Source organism: Ptychodera flava, chromosome 6 (genome assembly GCF_041260155.1).
Source record: "Ptychodera flava strain L36383 chromosome 6, AS_Pfla_20210202, whole genome shotgun sequence".
NCBI classification, from domain to species: Eukaryota; Metazoa; Hemichordata; class Enteropneusta; family Ptychoderidae; genus Ptychodera; species Ptychodera flava.
In genome coordinates, this window is record NC_091933.1 from 23,330,454 (window position 1) to 23,349,537 (window position 19,084).

The 19,084-nt window shown below is 36.9% G+C and overlaps 2 protein-coding genes across 5 annotated transcripts in view; one reads left to right on the forward strand and one right to left on the reverse strand.

Annotated features, from left to right (window-relative positions):
- Positions 1-499: 499 nt before the first annotated feature.
- Positions 500-15,106, reverse strand: LOC139135231 (amidase-like). Of its 4 annotated transcripts, none has more exons than XM_070702511.1 (13): positions 14,969-15,106; positions 12,035-12,208; positions 11,248-11,358; positions 10,710-10,836; positions 10,411-10,583; positions 9,277-9,416; positions 7,615-7,815; positions 7,151-7,225; positions 6,128-6,290; positions 4,624-4,686; positions 3,937-4,037; positions 2,044-2,230; positions 500-1,440 (listed from the first exon to the last, which is right to left on the reverse strand). In XM_070702511.1, the coding sequence occupies exons 2-13, from the start codon at positions 12,171-12,173 to the stop codon at positions 1,238-1,240; spliced, it is 1,683 nt and encodes a 560-aa protein (XP_070558612.1). In that variant the 5' UTR covers positions 12,174-12,208; positions 14,969-15,106; the 3' UTR covers positions 500-1,237. The 4 variants fall into 4 exon arrangements, with proteins under 4 accessions (XP_070558612.1, XP_070558613.1, XP_070558616.1 ...); XM_070702512.1 differs by having other exon boundaries at positions 14,952-15,104; XM_070702515.1 differs by having other exon boundaries at positions 14,918-15,099.
- Positions 15,107-15,327: 221 nt separating this feature from the next.
- Positions 15,328-19,084, forward strand: part of LOC139135208 (E3 ubiquitin-protein ligase HUWE1-like) — a 75,422-nt gene continuing 71,665 nt past the window's right edge. Inside the window, 2 exon segments of the mRNA XM_070702482.1 lie at positions 15,328-15,418; positions 18,820-18,931. Of these exon segments, the coding sequence (XP_070558583.1) occupies positions 18,887-18,931 (45 nt within the window). The 5' untranslated portion in view covers positions 15,328-15,418; positions 18,820-18,886.

Sequence of the window (19,084 nt, forward strand, 5' to 3'; positions counted from 1 at the left end):
AGGTCTTTTAAGATGTCACTATTGGCTGATAGTCAATATTATCATCGCAGTATCAGCAGTTACTTATATTTATCGTTGTTGTTCACATATGTTGTCGGCAGATTCTTTGAGAAGTCATTTTAGCTACAGTGTGTATGTAGTAGGTCACATAAAATTGATGTTCCATACTTTGTTGCCATGCCAATTAATAACAACTGTTATAGTATGCATTACCTTGCCCTATCATGTCAACATTCTGTTTAATCTGATCTATGGTTCTTGAGATACCCCAAAATTTATCAAAATCAATGATGATGAAAACTATAGGCTTCAGTAATGAGCTGGTAAAATATTCCTCCGAACACTGAACACCTGTTCTTGTTACAAACCAGCACCTGGCTAAAACTTTATTGAAATCTATTTAATTCTTGAGATATAGAAGTACTAATAATAATAGCAGCGTAGCAGCACTTTCTGAGTTCATACGGGGAAATAAAAACACTTTTAAGATGTTCAAAAGTGTCTGAAATGGACTTTTATTTAAAAGGCAGAAGACAACACGGTACAACAGAGATAAACTCACATTTCATGTGTACAGTTTAAGGAATACATACACATAAACCTTAAATTTTAGTCTCACTTCTGAGAAAACTTGAATATATATAGAAATATATCTCTTATCGACCAATACCGGTAGATCTTTTGTATCATTTTGCTACACTCTGTCCTAGGTATTTCCTATCGTGCAAACAATAACACATTTACCTTGTCTTGTTATAAACCAATTGTTCAAATCACCAAATCCTATTTCTTCATTTGTGGCAAATTCAGAGCACCATTAGCTGACTCTTTTTGTATTTTTTGATAAGATGGTTTGAAATCAAATGCAATGTACGTGAAAATGCATAATGAAGTTTGATCACAGAACATCTTTCAAACTTTGGTAATGAATTCACAACTTACAATTTTGACAAATGAATAATTTTAGAGTTGCAATTCAAATACACGTGTAAGTGCCTGGATTTATTCAACCACATCCCTAGCAAGGATTGGAATAGTGACACTTTCAAAGCCGATATGGCGTAATAACAGATATCCAAAATGTCTCTCTGAAGATTGAATGATTTTTTTTGTAAGTAAAATGCAAAAAAGATACAGCTAATGGGGCTTTAGGGAGGGCTTTTCACATTTCAAGAAAAAAAAAATCAAGGCTTTGTGAGCTCAGTACTGTCTTTTTCATTCCTGTATTCCTGTATTATCAGGAACACTCAATTTTATCTCGCAATTTCTCATACGCATAGGCTACTTTGAGCAATGTAGACTCGTCAAATTTCCTTCCAACCATCATCATACCTACAGGTAGTCCATTAGAAAACCCAGTATTGATGGTAAGGGCAGGATGACCTGTTAAGTTGTAGGGACCAGTATTTGCACACATATTGAACATTTGGTGAAGTGTCTCTGTAATGAGAAAAAAAATACAGTATTGTAGCTTGTCTTTGCGTCTGAAAATTGGTGAGAAATAAACTGAACAACAGAACAGGAGAATGCAACCAATGGTGACACTTTGTCCTGAAAAATCAACAGGGCGCTGACATATTATTTACTTGAGATTACAAAGGCCTGTGATATGTTGACTTTCAATGAATAGACGCATACACCAACTTCTCATGTCAATAATGATTTATAAAGTTGTCAAAAGGCACCTTCCTTTGTAAAGTTCTCAAGCAAACATGGTAATAAATCAATCACAACCATGTTGGTTGCGATAGGTATAGACATGTTAAATATACGCAGATATTTAGGGGAGAACCATTTGATTTCTGGGGGAGGGACTTGAGGATTTTTGGGAAAAAAAATGCCGGCATTTGAAAAAGGAGGAAAAATTGATCCAGTAATGTCTCAACGTCCAGTAATGATGAAAAATAGAAGAAAATTTGCTGCCACAGTGGCAGGAAAAAAAGAAATTTCTGCCATACCCATTTCTTCCACCCCCCCAAATAAAATGCTTCTCCTCGTACTGAGTTAAACCCAATAAGAGTAATATTGTTTTACTTTATTTACCTGGAATTGTAATCCCTTCATTTGGTAATTTTAGAGCTTTGAATGGAATTGTAGGCATCACCAACACATCATAATCTTCAAACACCTTGTCAAATGCCTTGGTGATATCCATGCGGATGTTCTGTGCCTTTGCATAGAAATACCCACCATACTCTTGCTTGAGATAATCTCCAAAGAGCAAGAATGTCTGTACAAAAAGCGATGATAGTTCACATATAAGAACATGATATTGACACGTCTCTGTATGTATGGACAACTACTCTGTTATGTATACCTCAGGGACAGATATTTGGACTCTCAAACTTTCACAATGCTTTCATGGCCTAACACCTGTGGGGTTTCATTTTGAAGCTCATTGCATAAGTATAGCTTTCATCATCTCAGCATTGAGAAAATCAAAAATTTAATTTACCCTCCATACAGTTAACCCAGGGATGGCAGCCATTTTAAATTTCAAATATCTGTAGATGTCAAGAAAGTTGTTGCTCTCGTACCAAAATTTGCATGAGGACCTCTGATTTTGATTCTTGTTTTGTGAAGAGGATGGTTGAAAGTTTTGTTGAGGAAAGTGTCAACATAAACTGAGATTCAATTTCAAGGCATATACTGCCTTAAAGGTATAGTGTCACCTGTTCCAATTTTGCCACAATTACCATGGAAAGAGAAAATCTAACCAATAACAGACTTTAAGTGGGTGGCCGCTTTTTAAAAACAGCGCCCTCACATGGGCATTTTGAATACCAAGGAACGCCCCTTTGACCATATATGGGCATATTTAGATTACAGGTGACTGTATACCTTTAATCAGAGCTGTTAATTCAATGTGACGCATGAAGGTTTGATTAAACCTTGGTCATCAATATGACTAGCACAGTGTGGCCCTCAGAAGACTCTTTGGTTATTCACCATTCGCAACATGACATGTCACAATAGCAGAATCACCTCATCAAAAATGCTCTTCAGACTTCCACAGAATCTTGTTTTCCTGTGGATTTCTATAGAAAATATGGCCCAAACTCTATAAACTTCTACAGATCTTCTATAAATAGTTATAATATACAGAATTTCTATATGTTATATATAGAACTCTATGAAATTATATAGAGCTTTTGAGTGCCAACATGTTAACACACAAAACGCTAATGCATACAGTAGAAACAAAGAAAGAGGGTCTAGTACAACTGTGATTGATCTATGATCAAAGGATAGCTAACTCAAACCCTAGAAGGGCCGGAATGTTGAGGAATGTTCTGTCCTTCAGTGAGGCACTGTGTGTCCATAGCTTCCCCTCATCCAGGAATATAATGGTGACTGTAGGTCAGGCTTCACCCTATGCTTCATACTATGCATGAATTTGCATACATAGTAGATTTAACAGATTACAAGTGCACTTGACTTTCACCTTGGAAAAAAGACTGTTTCAAACTTATTGGGGTTACAACTGTACAACGATTCATAAATTTTGACAGGTGTCTTTCAGTATTTTTGTCAAAAGTATTGAGTACGGTATGTTGGTCTTCTTCCCAAAGTCATTATTTGCTCTTTTTTGACATGCCATGGATATGTGTGAATGTGTGGCATGCACTGTTATTATCAACAATCTCTGTCTAGAGATGAAATCGTTTGTCAGCAAGAGCAACTGAATACTTATTCCTTGGATTGGAAACATTGTTCTACAAGCACTTTTTCTTATGACTGGATTACTACAACTGAAAGATCTGTCTCTAGAGGGCGCTCTCTATTGAGCGACAAATCTTTCAGTCTAATGACTGGGAAGTGACTGCCTGATACTGACAACAATATTGAAACACTGCACAAGTCTACAATTACCGGGGCTTTGAGGAAACTTTTGCACTGAAAATTTCAAAAGATACAAAATCAAATAATAATTACTTTTACGATGTGAGACTCATCGTTTATTCTTGTCTTGTATCCTCTGTGTAAAGCATTCACTGCGCTGGATGGATAGAATCCTTTGTACTGGGAGCCGGTACCTACGGTAAATAAACGCAAAGGCCATCAGAGCATCAATTTTCAATATTGCATGTACATTATAAACACATAAGGTAATGTATCTAAATGTAGTCAAAAAACTTTGGTACCGTAAAATCTCTATCAATTTGACCAGAAAAAAATAATTACAATTTTAAATTGTTGAATTATTAGAAAATTAATTAAGCCAAATAATGTTAGTGGTTGAATTATAAGGGATTTCAACTTTATTGACAGTTTATCAGTGATATGCTTACCATCTTCGATGATTGAAACACATAAGATGACTTTCTGAAGTCTCGACTAAAATATTCTGTGCTGTACATTGTATTGTTCTGTGTATTTTATCAAAATAAAATGTTCAAAACAGCTTGTCATGATTGGTTGGTCGAATTATTAGAGATTGAGAAAGTCAAAATTTCCATTGGTGGTTGAACTGTTAAGGGTAATATAAAATTAATTTTTGAGATAAAAATAGCTTGGTCAAATTGATAGTGGTTGAATTAATAGGGTTATTATGGTATCTCTGGTTGCTATTTTGTCTCGCACAGGCTTCATGTTTACATGAACAAGATTTCTACAACTTACCACATCCTTTTATCATCATATCAGCGCATCCTTCCCATCCAATTGCAGTGTACACATGATTGGCTGCATTGCATTAGAAAGAATAAAATATTAAAACTGCAGGAGGTAAACTATAGAACATACGTAGCATTCTCCGATTAATATTTACTTATACACATTCATTTGAAAAAATATCCAAAAAGCTGCGTAATCAGATGGCAACTTATTCCCTGCAATAGAATCCAAAGAGACAACTGCAGTATCAATATATGCCTACAGTACAGATCAGGAATAGCTTTCCGACTGCGCTAGCCGGGCCAGCGCTGCGCTAGCGCACTCTAAGGCATGCGTTGACCCTGCGTTAGAGCCGCGTTAGCGCCTAGCCAACTTGCATTTCATTGTAGTGCACGCAAACAAAGGACGCGTTGACGGAGATTTCAAGGACAGGACAATGAACCCATTGACGCATTCTTCTATCATATTCAGCAGACTTGCAACAGTCATGCATGTTTTGCTCATGATACTTCGGCCAAATTCTTAATGTTACTCATGATTTGATACAAATACTGTACACATGCAAAGACTGTGACCGTGTATTGTATTTCCATCGACAAATTTTCATTTTCCTCAGTTGCCTATGGTTAAGTAAAAGGGGCATATTGAAAAGAAGTTTGGTGCATTTATCAACTGGTTTGTGAAAATAAAAAATGACATCACAGATCGTTGAGAAACGTGGTGTTGAAGATCAGATTTTTATAGAAGACCATGGCGATATTTCTTGTAAGTAAAGGTTAGTTAGTCGAACAAGCTGGTGAAGCGAACAGTACGTACAATAACTTGCCGTGGCATTGATGAACGTACACAGCCATGCAAAATGCAACTTCTACTATGCATAGGAGAACAAATTTGCGAAAGGGTTTGTGTGCCGACGGGAGTAGTTGAACAGCATTTCCAAGAGAAGTGTGATCTCTCTCTCTCTCTCTCTAAGTCACTGCTCGATGTCGAGTGAGTCAGACATCGGAATGTCTCTCGTTTTTCATCCTCACAGAAATGGTTTGCCTGTCAAGGCCAAAATTTGCATGGTAACTATGGAAACCTGTGGTTGCGCATGGGAAACGCCTGCAGCCTACTGTATCTCTTTTGCGTTTCGGACAATTACCGTCTTCACAATTGAGTAATAATTTTCAGTACTTTTCTTCTAGGCCGTCCCCAATGAGTAAAAAAAGCTGCCAATCAAAATTTGATCAGTCGCATGAGTATGTATATTTCGTAACATTTGTCTGTCAACCAATACTAACAGTCCGATCCTGTACTTTGCCTACTTCAAAAACAAAAGAGAAGACCAAAAATAGATTGTTTATATATATATATATATATATACTCATGCACACTTATGTAAAATGTAAAACTTCACAAACAAATATTTGAGAAACATGTAAATAACAGTGAGTGTGTTGATAGTCTCTGCTGAACAAGTATTCACATAGTCTTCATGGACTTGCTAAAGTTAACTATAAGAATTTACCAAGTCTATGTTCTGGCACAGAAATCTCTTCAACTTTGGCTTCGAGGACTATCATCTGAAATGCTGCCTTCTTCACCATTTTATCAACATCTTCTTCAGAGTTTGGCCAACCAAAGCCTTCCTTCACAATGCCTATTCTAATTCCTGGCAGTTTGGTTGCCAACTGAAAAAAAAGAAAAAATGTAGACTATAATAGTGTCCTGAAGATGTAGACAATGAAATAATGCAAATTCCTTGGTATGTTACTGTTTTTTAGGGATTATTCTCTGCTGTATAATTTCTACTACACTACATTGTCCATTTATGAAGCAGAGCATCCAACAAACATGGTCAAACTAATAGTGTACCATATACTAAGGGTTCTTTTCCCTTTTCATCAAAAAATACAGCCACTTTGCACCTCACTGAAAACACCACAATTAAAAAGCATACCTAAATGCAAGTATCAATTACTTGATAAGGTCAGAGTTCATTCAAAACATACAATGTAATTCTCCAGCATGCAAACTAATATACATTTCCACAGAATGTTACACGCAACCTTGGTAGTCCCACCTTGGTAGTCATACACTTCTGATACTACCTTGGATGTGAGAACTGGAAACATTATGTGCATTGTTTTAGAATTTTTTATTTTATTTTCCAAAGCTCACTCCCTTGAAGACAAGTAAACATGGCCCTACCACAACCTTCAATCATGCCAGAAAGAGTCTTGCACAACGTGATACAAACCATCTATAATACAAACTTTCACATACCAAGACACACTTTATGATACTTTGTGCATCTGTGATACAAGTGTTAAATCTTTCTCGAGTTCTCAAGATACAAAAAGCTAAAGGACACCGACATATTTACAATTGATGTGACTGAGTGAAGGCTACACTATATAGACTTTCTCTGGACTGCTGCAGTGAACCAAAGTCATACAGTTCGTATGACGTGATCACTTGTATTGGAATAGAACTAACATGGTTGGGTTGACACACGATTTCAGACATTCAAGCTAAATATGGAGCTTACTGTTTTTGTATATTCAGGTACTTCAAGGTTGATTGGTTGTCTTGGATCTAAACCACTGTCGTAGCCAGCAATTACCTGAAAGATGTGACAAAATGTGGACGACATAGAGTTATTACAGTAAGTGGTCTAACAGTAAAAGAAGCCCTTTTTACATTTTACAACTTACATGTACAGTACAGTGTGGGAATAACTAATGGCAATGGAGGGACCGTGGCTAGGTAAACACTGGATATGCTATCATGATTAAACTTCCAGTAAATTGAAAAAATCCAAATGAAACCACATAGTGTGAAATATTCAAACAATTTGTAACATAACTGGTTGCACATGTTGGTTTTTTGTCTCTTTCCAGTGCTTCATATTACACACAAACATTTTCTATGGCTGGGAAATGCAATTTTGAACAAGAAATGGTTACCACTGCCACTGTTCAATACAAAGGCATGAATGGTGAGAACACTTACCTCTAATAATAATGCTGTATCAAATACAGTTTTTGCTATAGGTCCTGTATGATCATTGGTTAACTCAACGGGAAGAATTCCGGTGTATGGCACCAACCCAAACGTTGGCTTCAGACCAACCACTCCACACCACGCTGCAGGAATTCGTATAGAACCACCTTGGTCACAGCCAATGGCCATATTGACCTCACCACTGGCAACCTGCGGTTGTAGTACAGCATATGACTGTGCTTCCACGATCAAATCAATCAAACTACTATACTGTAAAACCTGCCTAAACCAAACCCTGTCTAATCTGGAAACCTGTCTTTACTGAACACCTTTTCTAGTCCCTTCCACATAGAATCCCATGTTCAAGGAACCTCTATAAACCAGAGAGTTTTCTCAGTCCCTTTGGTGTTCGGTTTAGACAGGTTTCAATGTATATGGAATGCATTTACAGTAACATTAAGGCAATACAGAAAGATTCAAATTGCTAAGCAACGGTTGCTAAGGGTAATTTCCAAAAATCAATCAAAATACAAACTTTTCATGGTTTTCTTTGTATAGTAAAGATTAACAGAACCATACAATTCCAAAATAAGCAGGTTTGTTGCGCCATTGGTCAGTGATGTCACACATATACAAATTTTCAGAGCTCTACTTTAAAACATTTAAGCTCCTACAAATTTGCACAAATTTGCACCAAATTTTCCAAAATTTCAGATTCTAACACAGGAGATCCCTGTTTAGAGCCCCAGAGCATGGATTAGGTTATCTGTTCAAGTACAAACAATTTTTGAACAGGAAAAGATCTACTGTGTCATTTTGTGAAATCTTGAAGGGTTTAACGGTGATATCTCATAAATGGTCCAGAATTTTTAGAAACGCATGCTTATCTATATTCTCATATTTGACTTCAATAATCCAACCAGAGAGTCAGCTAAATTGGTTTACATTTGAGAGAAGTGGAAGATTTTGAGCATTTTCAAAATACCAGGAGTCGAGAATCCGTAGAAAACAACAGAACGGTAAGATTTTGCACGTGCAAAAGTACGCGTTGGAACATTACCAGCGATAGCAACCAACGCGGGCTTTGAATCCTTTGGTATTGCCTTAATACTTTGATAGAATTTTAACACAATAAGGAACAATCTAGCACAAAATGCATTAATTGTACCCAATATGTGGCACACAAACTGCTATTTGTTGATGCATATTATTCTTTGGAAACACTTATTATTTGCATCTCACACTACAGAATGCAACACTCAACAAAAGTTGTTAAATGAAATAAGCATGACTTATTTTGGTTTGGTCTGCACATACTTCCATTACAATAATCATAATGGTTTATGATAACATTGCTAATAACATTTAAAGAGTACGGTTCTTTTGATATGATAATAAACCGTAGGATATCTCCCTAGGCTTCACAAAATTACGGTGCATCCATACTTGGTGATAAGATAAGCAAGACAAGGGTAAATGTAGGGAGAAGCAAACTGCTATGGAGCAATGTGAGCATCACTAATAAGACGCTATTTGGCTTGCCTAGATGAGCTGTTTCTATTATGAGTCAATTCATCTGTGGACTTTCACAAAATCTTGGGTCTATGACTTACCACATATCTTTCATGATATAAAGACATAAATAAGGATGCATATACAGAGAATAATTACCAAGACTCCACTACCACTGCTTGATCCACCGGCACTTAGCTCTCTATTGTGTGGATTTCTAATGGCTCCTTTGACAGAGGTGAAGCTATTTCCAGAGGAGGACATATCTTCTGCGGCGGCTTTGCCAAGGATACGCCCACCTGTCAACAGTTGAAAGATATCACTGAAGGTCTACCATTCTGAATATGTTAGCATTCATGAAATTCACCAACTTCACTGTCAACCTCTCAGCCATTAATCTTCAAAAAGATTACTTTTTTACAATACCTCCTTTTCTACTTTTATTGTCTTGCTTTTTTTTTTACTTTTTAAATTGCAAAACAAGGATTGTTTTCAAGTATAGAGAACATGTTCATGAATCATACGCACACTGTGAATGAAGGAAAATTTATGAAAAAAATGCACATAATGAATTTCCTCATATCATCCAACAATATTGATAACTATTCTAGGTTTGTCCTTCAATACAACATCACATGCACATGTGACATTGACTGATGCAGACGGAAATTCTGACAAATTTTGTCTTTTAACACATCTGTGTTCGTCACAGCAACTCATCCTTTGCCGTATTATTTGCATTATTGGAATCATTGAACACCGGAGTAACAAAACATCATTTTGCTTTTCCGGTAAGAATAATCTCCAAGTCTCATACGAATTTCAGAGAATATTGATATTTGCACATTAATGGTGGACCTGTGACATCACTACAAAAAACCCTAAATCAACAGTTTTCCTGCCAGGTTCATCTGTTGCTATCATGGGGAGTTGGTCAAGCCTAGTAGAGCGTAACATGTCCTTTGTACCACATTTGAACAGATCTGGACGTCTGAAAGCCAGACATACAATGTACACACGAATCTTGCTGTAATACACTCATAAACATGGTGATTATTACTGACTACGCCTGTTGTTAATATAGTGTCTGATGCAATGGTGTGTGTGTCATATGGTCTCTTTGATTTTTGCGCTACGGTACATGTACTTTAAAGTGATGTGAAATGAAACGAGTTCAATTCCTTGACCTTTGGCTCAGTAAATGATGTAGAAACCGTCTATGCTTATGAAGTTGTGAAATTACAAAATTTTAGATATTCTTGTGCAACACCTCTCCTCACAAACTGAACTAACCTGCATCCAGTATCCTAGTAACGATGGTTGCATCAAATTCTGGTACGTATCCCTCTAAAACATAACTACCATTCATCATAGGAACACCAGCTACTGGGATATTGTCCTTGATGGCTAAGGTCTTGCCTGCTAATTTGCCCGTATCTGCACCCTTTATGTCACATCGCCAGTACCTGAAATGTAATATATCGTTCTTGAGCTTGCAAAATCTGAAAGTACTTGAAAATCTGATGCTAACTTTCATACATAACAGTTACACAACAGGAAGGAAATGAGCATGATAAAATATCAAGATTTACCAGGCATTGAGTTTGTTTTCTTCAGGTCTTGGTCTGTAACCAGGTGTTCTTGGATACTTGACTGGAAGTAGTGGTTCGGGTAGACTGTCCACGACATCAAAGGACTTGCATGAAAATGCCATAAATTCTGTTGGATAGTACACATTACACTACATTTTACTGATCATAAGTAACAAATTCCACAATTTATTCTGAAAGAAAAATGTTTAGGCATAAATAAAGTGTGGACTAACAGTAGTTGATTTGTATCTGATGAAAACAGTATGTGTACTCTCATACTCTCTAGTTATTCAAACATACGAGATACTACGAAATTGCTTACACTAACATATAAAGTGAAGTGTGCCATGATCCTAAAACAACAGAAATGTCATCTGGAATGTGTTTTATTCTTAAAATTTTGCTTTTCAAGACGGCAGGAAAACATTTTTTTGCAAAGATAAATGTGTATAGAAGAATTTGATTTATTTTCTTCAATGCCATTACACTGATGAAATGCACAAAGATGAAATTCATGCCCAATTCTGAATCAGACAACCTCGATATTGTTGTAACTCTTCTGTGGTGGCTTCCATGTTAAATTTACTTGCTATTTTCATCAGCTGGTTGATGCTTGGTACACGCACAGCAGGGGCTTTGTATATCTTATCTGAAATGTGGATTAAGAAATATTATATTAAATCAACACGGTCAAGGTACATGGTGAGCTGATGTCTCGGATTACTGGACACCAGATCAAAACCACTGAACCTTAGTCTGGACAGACTGCTAGATGCTTTTCTCTATGGTAAGGAAATATTCAGGTGTGTTTTATGACAAATCCTTCTACCTATTGAAGACTGACCAAAACATACTCAGATCACTCATCAAGGCAGTTATCTCTTTCTTTCACTGTGTCTTAATATAAAAACAATACCTCCTTGCATTGTCATATCCTCCTCAGCTAAATTTATCTCAGTATTTCTAATCTTGCCAAAACTAAAAAAAAATGCTAAGTCAAATTTTGATAGTATCGCCGCTACATAGAGACTGGGACTCTATGTCCAATTCTTTCCAAATCCTCGGGTCTAGATCAATGATTCATTTACAAGGACCTGCAGTGCGGCAGTACTATACGTTTGTGAACCGAGTTCTGCATTTCCCGTTACACACCTCATACTAGGGCTTTGAATCAAAAGGATCCTACAACCCTGCAGAGAGCCAATACTTTGCGACCAGAGCCTACAGAAAAGCTACTTTGTCATGGTGTTATGCACATGCAATGACCTGACTTGGCAAAATGTAGGTCAATAAAAATTGTCTGCTGTGATGTTACTGGCACTTACCATGATCAGCTGTTGAGGCGTCACTTTGACCTCCACTGTCTGACGAACTGGTAGACATTCTTGTAACGATGACACTTGATCTCAGGATGCTAGTCACAACCAAGGGAACTTTACGAGTATTTTGCCAGAGATGTTGCATTTAACAACATGGAAGACAGTGCATATCTGAGATACCTGCAATAATAATAAAGATACTTACTGTTAATGTGTTAAGTGAACTAAAACTTATTTCGCCCTCAAACATCTTTCAAATCATTTGCAAATGCTTTGCAGTCCATTAATTGTAAACATGTTGTAAACAAATCAACAGGTACTGTAACTTAAGAACAGAGAGACAACTTCACCCTGTTGCCACTGTGCTTTGGGCTGAACCAATAGTTATCAATGGTGACTTGGGCCTGTTTATAGGGCATTCAGGTGAACAGATCAAAGAGCAGGGTCCAATATATAGACGGACAAAGAAGTAGTTTAATTGAACCAACAACATGCTTGCATGTGTGAGCAGCCCCAGCAGTTTTCTCCCAATATCAACTAATTTCAGCATTTCTGTGTGTATATATCCTTATACACCCATTCATTTTCTGTAAATATATAAAGGGTTCATCTGTATGAAAATCAGAAATATAAATAATGCATTTTCGATGCGAAAAAAAAGCATCATTTTCTCAACTTGAAGAAACTTGCAATTAAAGAAGCTTTCAACCTAATACTGAAGTGTGTACGATTCTTTTGTGAGTGAAAACAGAAAAGTATATATAGTTACAAGTCTTTGCTTGAATGGTAATGTCATCAAATGGGCACCAGAGATAAGTCACCTATTAATATTTCTTTGTAGACAGATTACAAATTATTGTGACCTGAAATAACTGTTATGGATTGGAGTCATGTTTATGATTATCATAAAATCATATATCTAGATGCAGAATCATGGCAAAGCTGTGATCCTGTAAATAACACTAGGATACAATGGTTTATGCTGTGGGAAAATATGGCACCTTGTGTGATATGGTCATGCTTAGGACAAAAAGGGTTGCATCTCATCAAAAAAGATACCTTTTTAGGACGTTACATTTTCAACATGTATTTGGATGATCTTCTGATTTTGTTTTGCTATTTGTGAAAAATGATATGTTTAGGGCAAAAAAATAAATTGTGCTGTTCCGATATCACAGATTACAAATGTAGGATACATAGGTAGGCAGGGATATTTTTTCAATCTATTTTTATTTTTAAATATGCAGTTTTTAGGGATTCAGAGTGATCAACACTGGCCACAATTTTTCCAGAAAAACATATCATAGCATAAAACAGGAATAAAAACATAAAAGACATCTGCGTTCAAGCAAAAATCAAATGCAAGGTAACAAACATGTGATTTTACGGGTTTTTCTTTCTCTCTTTTAATTTTGCAATTAATTAAGAGGCTTTAAAAAGTCTTGGGTAAGAAGGTAAAAAATGGGTCGGGTTATCGGAACTGAACAATTTTTTTGGCCGTAGCAAGGCTTAGACTTATTGACAAAAATGTGCTGGCCATATAATGAATTGGTGACACATTTACTGCAATGGCTGGGATTCATTAGTCTGGTCTTTTATAACTTTTAAACAATAACTTCATGCAGAAAGTGTGATTTATGATCTTTGATAAGAGCAAATAAAATCTCTTATATTATCAAAGGATGTAGATCTTGTTTTATGCAACTTAATGTGCTATGCATGCTCTTACTTGATATTAGTGGTCCTTCCCTTATACTGTAAGGGAGAGACCAACAATTTTTTGAATGCATTGTTAGTACATCGTATATTAATAGTAGAGGTGAAGAAACGATGAACCCGAAACCCTGTGTGCCGACAGATTCCCTTGACAATTAGATCTCATTTTACATTCGTATCCTAACTCTACAGTGTATGTTTCGCAAGTTTCAATGTAGGTCGATCCACAGTGTCACCCGTGAACCACACAAACCCTACAAAATACTAAAAGGAAGGGCAGAGGATGAACAGAAAACCTAATTAAGTGCCAAAAGGTAGTAATTTCTCTACGTAATTAGGCAAAGAAGAACAATTTCTGTGCTGAATAGGATAAAGGACACTTATACTTTCACCCTATTTTGTTATGAAAATATTGTCCTTCAATATGCTCTTCATTTATAACATTGTCCTTCACCCAATTTTGCAGTCAGTGATAATAGTCTTTTGCCATGTTCTGCACTGAGTTGTCTTTTGCCCACTTATATAGTGAAAATGCTGTCCTCCACACCATTCTGCTGTGAAAATGACTGTCGTCAATCCTATTCTGTGGTGAAATTCTTGTCCCTTACCATATTCTCAACTAATAACATTGTCCTTTGCCCTATTTTGAAGAGAAATATACTTTTGTTCACCCTATTGTGTTGTGAAATTGCTAGTCTTCAACCTGGCTATCTTGTATTGATAATTCTGTCCATCGATCACCCTATCCTTGCAACTCTGCACTCCCTTTCTTGCACCTGTAGGCCATTCCTCTACACAAGTGTAATTATCTGCCAGTGTGCGACAAAAGATTTACAAATGTTTCCAGGAGTTCATTCTACCGGACAATCTCCTGATTGTTAAAGGTTGGCCACATGTATTGCTATTGCAAACTTTAATAGCCATGCAAGGCCAATGATATAATACTGATAATATGACTGATCGAGCCACCTTGTTCAGAGTTTGTGTATGCCGCAAAGATACTGTATCAATAATTATAAAATACTGTGTAAAAGGTTGAATCCTTGCATTTAGGTTCATGGAGCATGTAGGTAGCACACAGGTAGGTATAACATTAACACACGAAGCTTCAAGTTGATAAAGATAAAACTGACTGAAAAGAAACGTGTGTGCTAGCTTCCATCTGTGTGCTACCTCAGCTCAAGTTATTGCATTTGTAGAAAAGCACCCTGTGGCAAGGTCTACCGTTGGCTTCGTCGAAATCACTGCAGCAGCTGCCACATTCAATATATGTCTGTACAACCACTTCGCTGTTCTAGGAGGGGCAGTCGAAAGGTCTTCGTCGTATATGTGCATGCAATTCATGATATCTATTCTTACCCATGACTTGAGCGCCCTCAACGGGTGAACACAAACTTTGCATGTCTTTCGTTCAGAAAAAAACCTGGCCTGGACAACATCTGCAAGTAATGGTTGCAGACTATTCACGAATTATTGGAATTTTTTGTAGTTAACTGCAGGAAAATTCATTATTGCGAACAGTTTCAAAAAACATATTGAAAAGTCGAGGAGAACGTGGCAGTTGCTACTATCAGTAAGCGAAACTTGAACCGGTCAGCGTGTGTACAGTGAACGAGGGTAGCTCACATCCGGGCTTCTTTCGCGCAGTTATTACAGCAATGGCGACCATTACATGTGAGTATATCTAAATCTGTTCATCTTATGCATTGCGCGTCAATATTTCATTGTGATATAAAATGTCCGTACATTTAACAAAATCCAATTCTATCACCTGATTGCACTAACATGAAAATAAAATTGAAGTGGCCATCCTGTTTCAAATCAATTAAGATAAGCATTTTCTTCATCGTGACGCGATGATTCGGAATTCTGGTGGTGCATGAGGTCTTATGTTACCGTCTGCACACAAATGCGAAAAATTCGCAATGAAACAGTAATTTATCGCGTCCTCACATCATTTTCTATCAGATTTGAAGTGATGTGGACTGTTCAGCGCGTTTAATTAGTTTCCAATTGCATCGCGTCAACGATGTATCACCCCCGATTTGATATGCAGACGAGCCAATGAACTATTTACCTAAAAATGGCGGCATTGCTCGTTCGTACAATGTAGAGAGGAGTTTGTCATGGCGAGCAAAACAAGTTACGACTGTAATACTTCTACTCCATTGCGTATTTTTGCAGTCAGCCCCAATGAACAAATGCCGTCGACTTCGGTAAACGTAAAACCCAGTCCGTGTAGTGTGAGCTGTAGAATACTTCTTTTCATCTCATTTCGAGGAACGTTTCCAATTCCATGGATATTTTTATCATGTAAAAGTGCTGTTTCGGTATCATTTATATATCACACTCTTGAGTGTATAATATAACTGTATATAATCTTATTTAAATATTTTGTAATTCAGCTGAGCAAGGTCTACCACACAGGAGCAATCCTCAATATAGCTGCAAAATTGTAGCTCTACGGTGAGGCGGTTGGTGAGTTTTGGTTTTGCGACATCGCTCACCAGTAGAGCTACAATGCCGAAGGCCCTGTAGCATACAAAATAAGCACGCTGCACATGGCACGGCATTTTGATGTAAAATCCCATATATTTACTGCATTTGGTCGTACCGATTTATCACTACTGAAGACTAAACAGTAGACTGCTCTAACCTTGTCGTTTATGGGGTTTGGTATTTGTTCAAATACGTCGATCGCGTTCCAAAAACATTTCTTGGAGCCGCCATTACCAACTTCCGGTAATGGCGGCCCCCAGAAACACTCTCAATGTTGATGGAACGCGATTGACGTGTTCGTGCTAATACCAAACCCCATAAATGACACGATTAGTGTAGTATAGTGTTTAGTCTTCAGTAGTGATAAATCGGTACGACCAAATGCAGTAAATATGCGGGATTTTACATGAAAATGCCGCGCCATGTCCGGCGCGCTTATTTTGTATGCTACAGGGCCTTCGGCATTGTAGCTCTACTGGTGAGCGATGTCGCAAAAACCAAAACTCACCGACCGCCTCACCGTAGAGCTACAATTTTGCAGCTATCCTCAATAGGTTTATACATTAATATGAAGAACTGTTTTGTTGCAACTCATCCATGACTTGACACAGTGAAAGACCCTTGCAATTTTATTGTTCACACTTGTGCGGACTAGTTGAGTACTCATGAAAGTTTTAAACAAAATGAGAAACCTTCAACCATTTTTACCAATTACAGAATTATTGCTGTTCAGTTGATGTCAGCACTTGATCACATCCATGATCTCATTCAGATGTACATTCATAGTTTATTTCAGTATTTGATCAAATCCATGATTACTTTCAATTCTACATTCTTAGTTGCCCCAGTGACTTTGCCCAGTGAAAATGCTGAAGTACCGTATAGATGATGCAAAATCAGTTTAAAAAGTAAACATTCAAAAGATTTGTGTCAATTGCAATGATTTTTTTGTGCAACACAGTATTCTAGGCATTTTTGGCCTGTAACCAAAAATTACTTCTTGCACCATACATGAAAATGTCATACATGAGTAAATCATTGAAATACAGATATTTTGTACTTGTCCACTTTGTAGTTTTCCTGATTACTAAACTTAGGGCAAAAGCAAGCATATTCAAGACATCTGCATTTTGTTATGCTATTTGGTCTTTTTGCCCACTGTGGGTGCATGTAGGTGTTAGATGTGGGTCAATTATTGAAATAGCGTTGATCGCGATTCCGGGTTTGTTACTAAATATAGCTGCACGCGCGCGACTTTCGGACAAATATGCTGAAATTCGGACAAATTTTGTCGTTGTATGCGCGGCTGTTGTTGCAGCTTTTAGTCTCAGTCATCAATTCATACGAATAAGTGTGACGCTAAATAGCCATTCTAACACTCGCAGGTTTTATTCTCGTCGTTTATGCGGAAAATGCGGACAAATGTTTATTTATGCATATTAATGAGAGAGAACAGTGACGTCATTTGCGATCAGCGCTATTGGAGTATGTATCATACTATTTATTTTTGCAGTTTCCCACAATACTTAAGTATGTAAAATTGTACTGTTCATGTTTGCAGTTTCCCCACAATACTCATGTACATGATGTCTACAGAACATGTGCACAAGGCTAAATTCATAAGGATCATCATCAAAAATAGAAGTGCCAAAGAAGTTTCTAGAAATTGACTATTTGAGTTCAGAAGTGTCATCCCCTGAGGAGATTCCCTTTATGAAAAGTTAAACATAGTTCAGGATCGCAGCCTATACCAACATATTTTCCTGTAGTAACAATTGCGCAATTCATAAGTCATCCCCGTTGAGTCTGATACATTTTCACTTCTTTTGCATTATATCATGGCCCCTCTTTGTTTCATTTTTATGCTCAAAGCTAGTTGTCAGATTGCTAGTTTATTCAGGATTTTTTCAAATAAAACTTGAGTAGCATTTCCCAAAAGGGACATAGCATGGCATACCTTACAGTTGCTTAGAGTGTTATGCAAATACTAGTCGTGATTTTGTAAATCTTTGTTTGGAAACTGTGTCATTGACTTTCATGGCTTATAATACTGAGGAATCTGTGCCATTGACCAACGGGAGTTCAAATTTCTAGTGTGTAATACCCAGGTTAGAGTAGTATGTTCTCATTCCTTTTCTAGCCATGCTGAATATTGTTGTTTAAGTGTCTGTACCAATTTGTACAAAGTCATGGTGAAAATGACCGAATGACATGATTCTGATAGTTGTAAAACAGGCACCAATTTGCAGACCAATGATATGATAGGTATTAGGTAGAAGACAAATCAAAGTGTACCCGTAGCAGATAGTTTGTATTTTCAGTGAGCCCTGGGCTTGCTAAGACATGCACAAACATGAGGATTTTTCACTAACTTGACCCATAGTGATAGTGTATGCCACTGCAGTGCAATTCCACAGTGATCTTCTAGGCACTGTTTTTGTAATTTTGTTTGGTGTGAAAAGAACACAGGGTTTTACTGTAAGTACTTGCTACTTGGTCGACAATAAAGGTGCATTGCACATGTACAATGTATGTCTCTTTGCCTTATAAAATTATGTCTTTTTTTCTTTGAACAGTGTAATCGAGTTCTATAGTTCATCTTTTCGACTCAAGATTATGTAGTTTCTATCGTATTCTGACAATATGAAGGTTGATCGAAGTAAACTGAAAAAGAGTGTCTCAGAAGTGGTAAGCATATACCCTATTAATTTTGAAATAAGGTCTTATAAATATTTTCACAGAGATTATGTGTGTAGTTCATACATCCAGAAGAAAAATTTAAATGTTACTGTAAAATTGTTACTGTAATTTTTGGAACAGTTTGGTGATTCTTGCACTTGC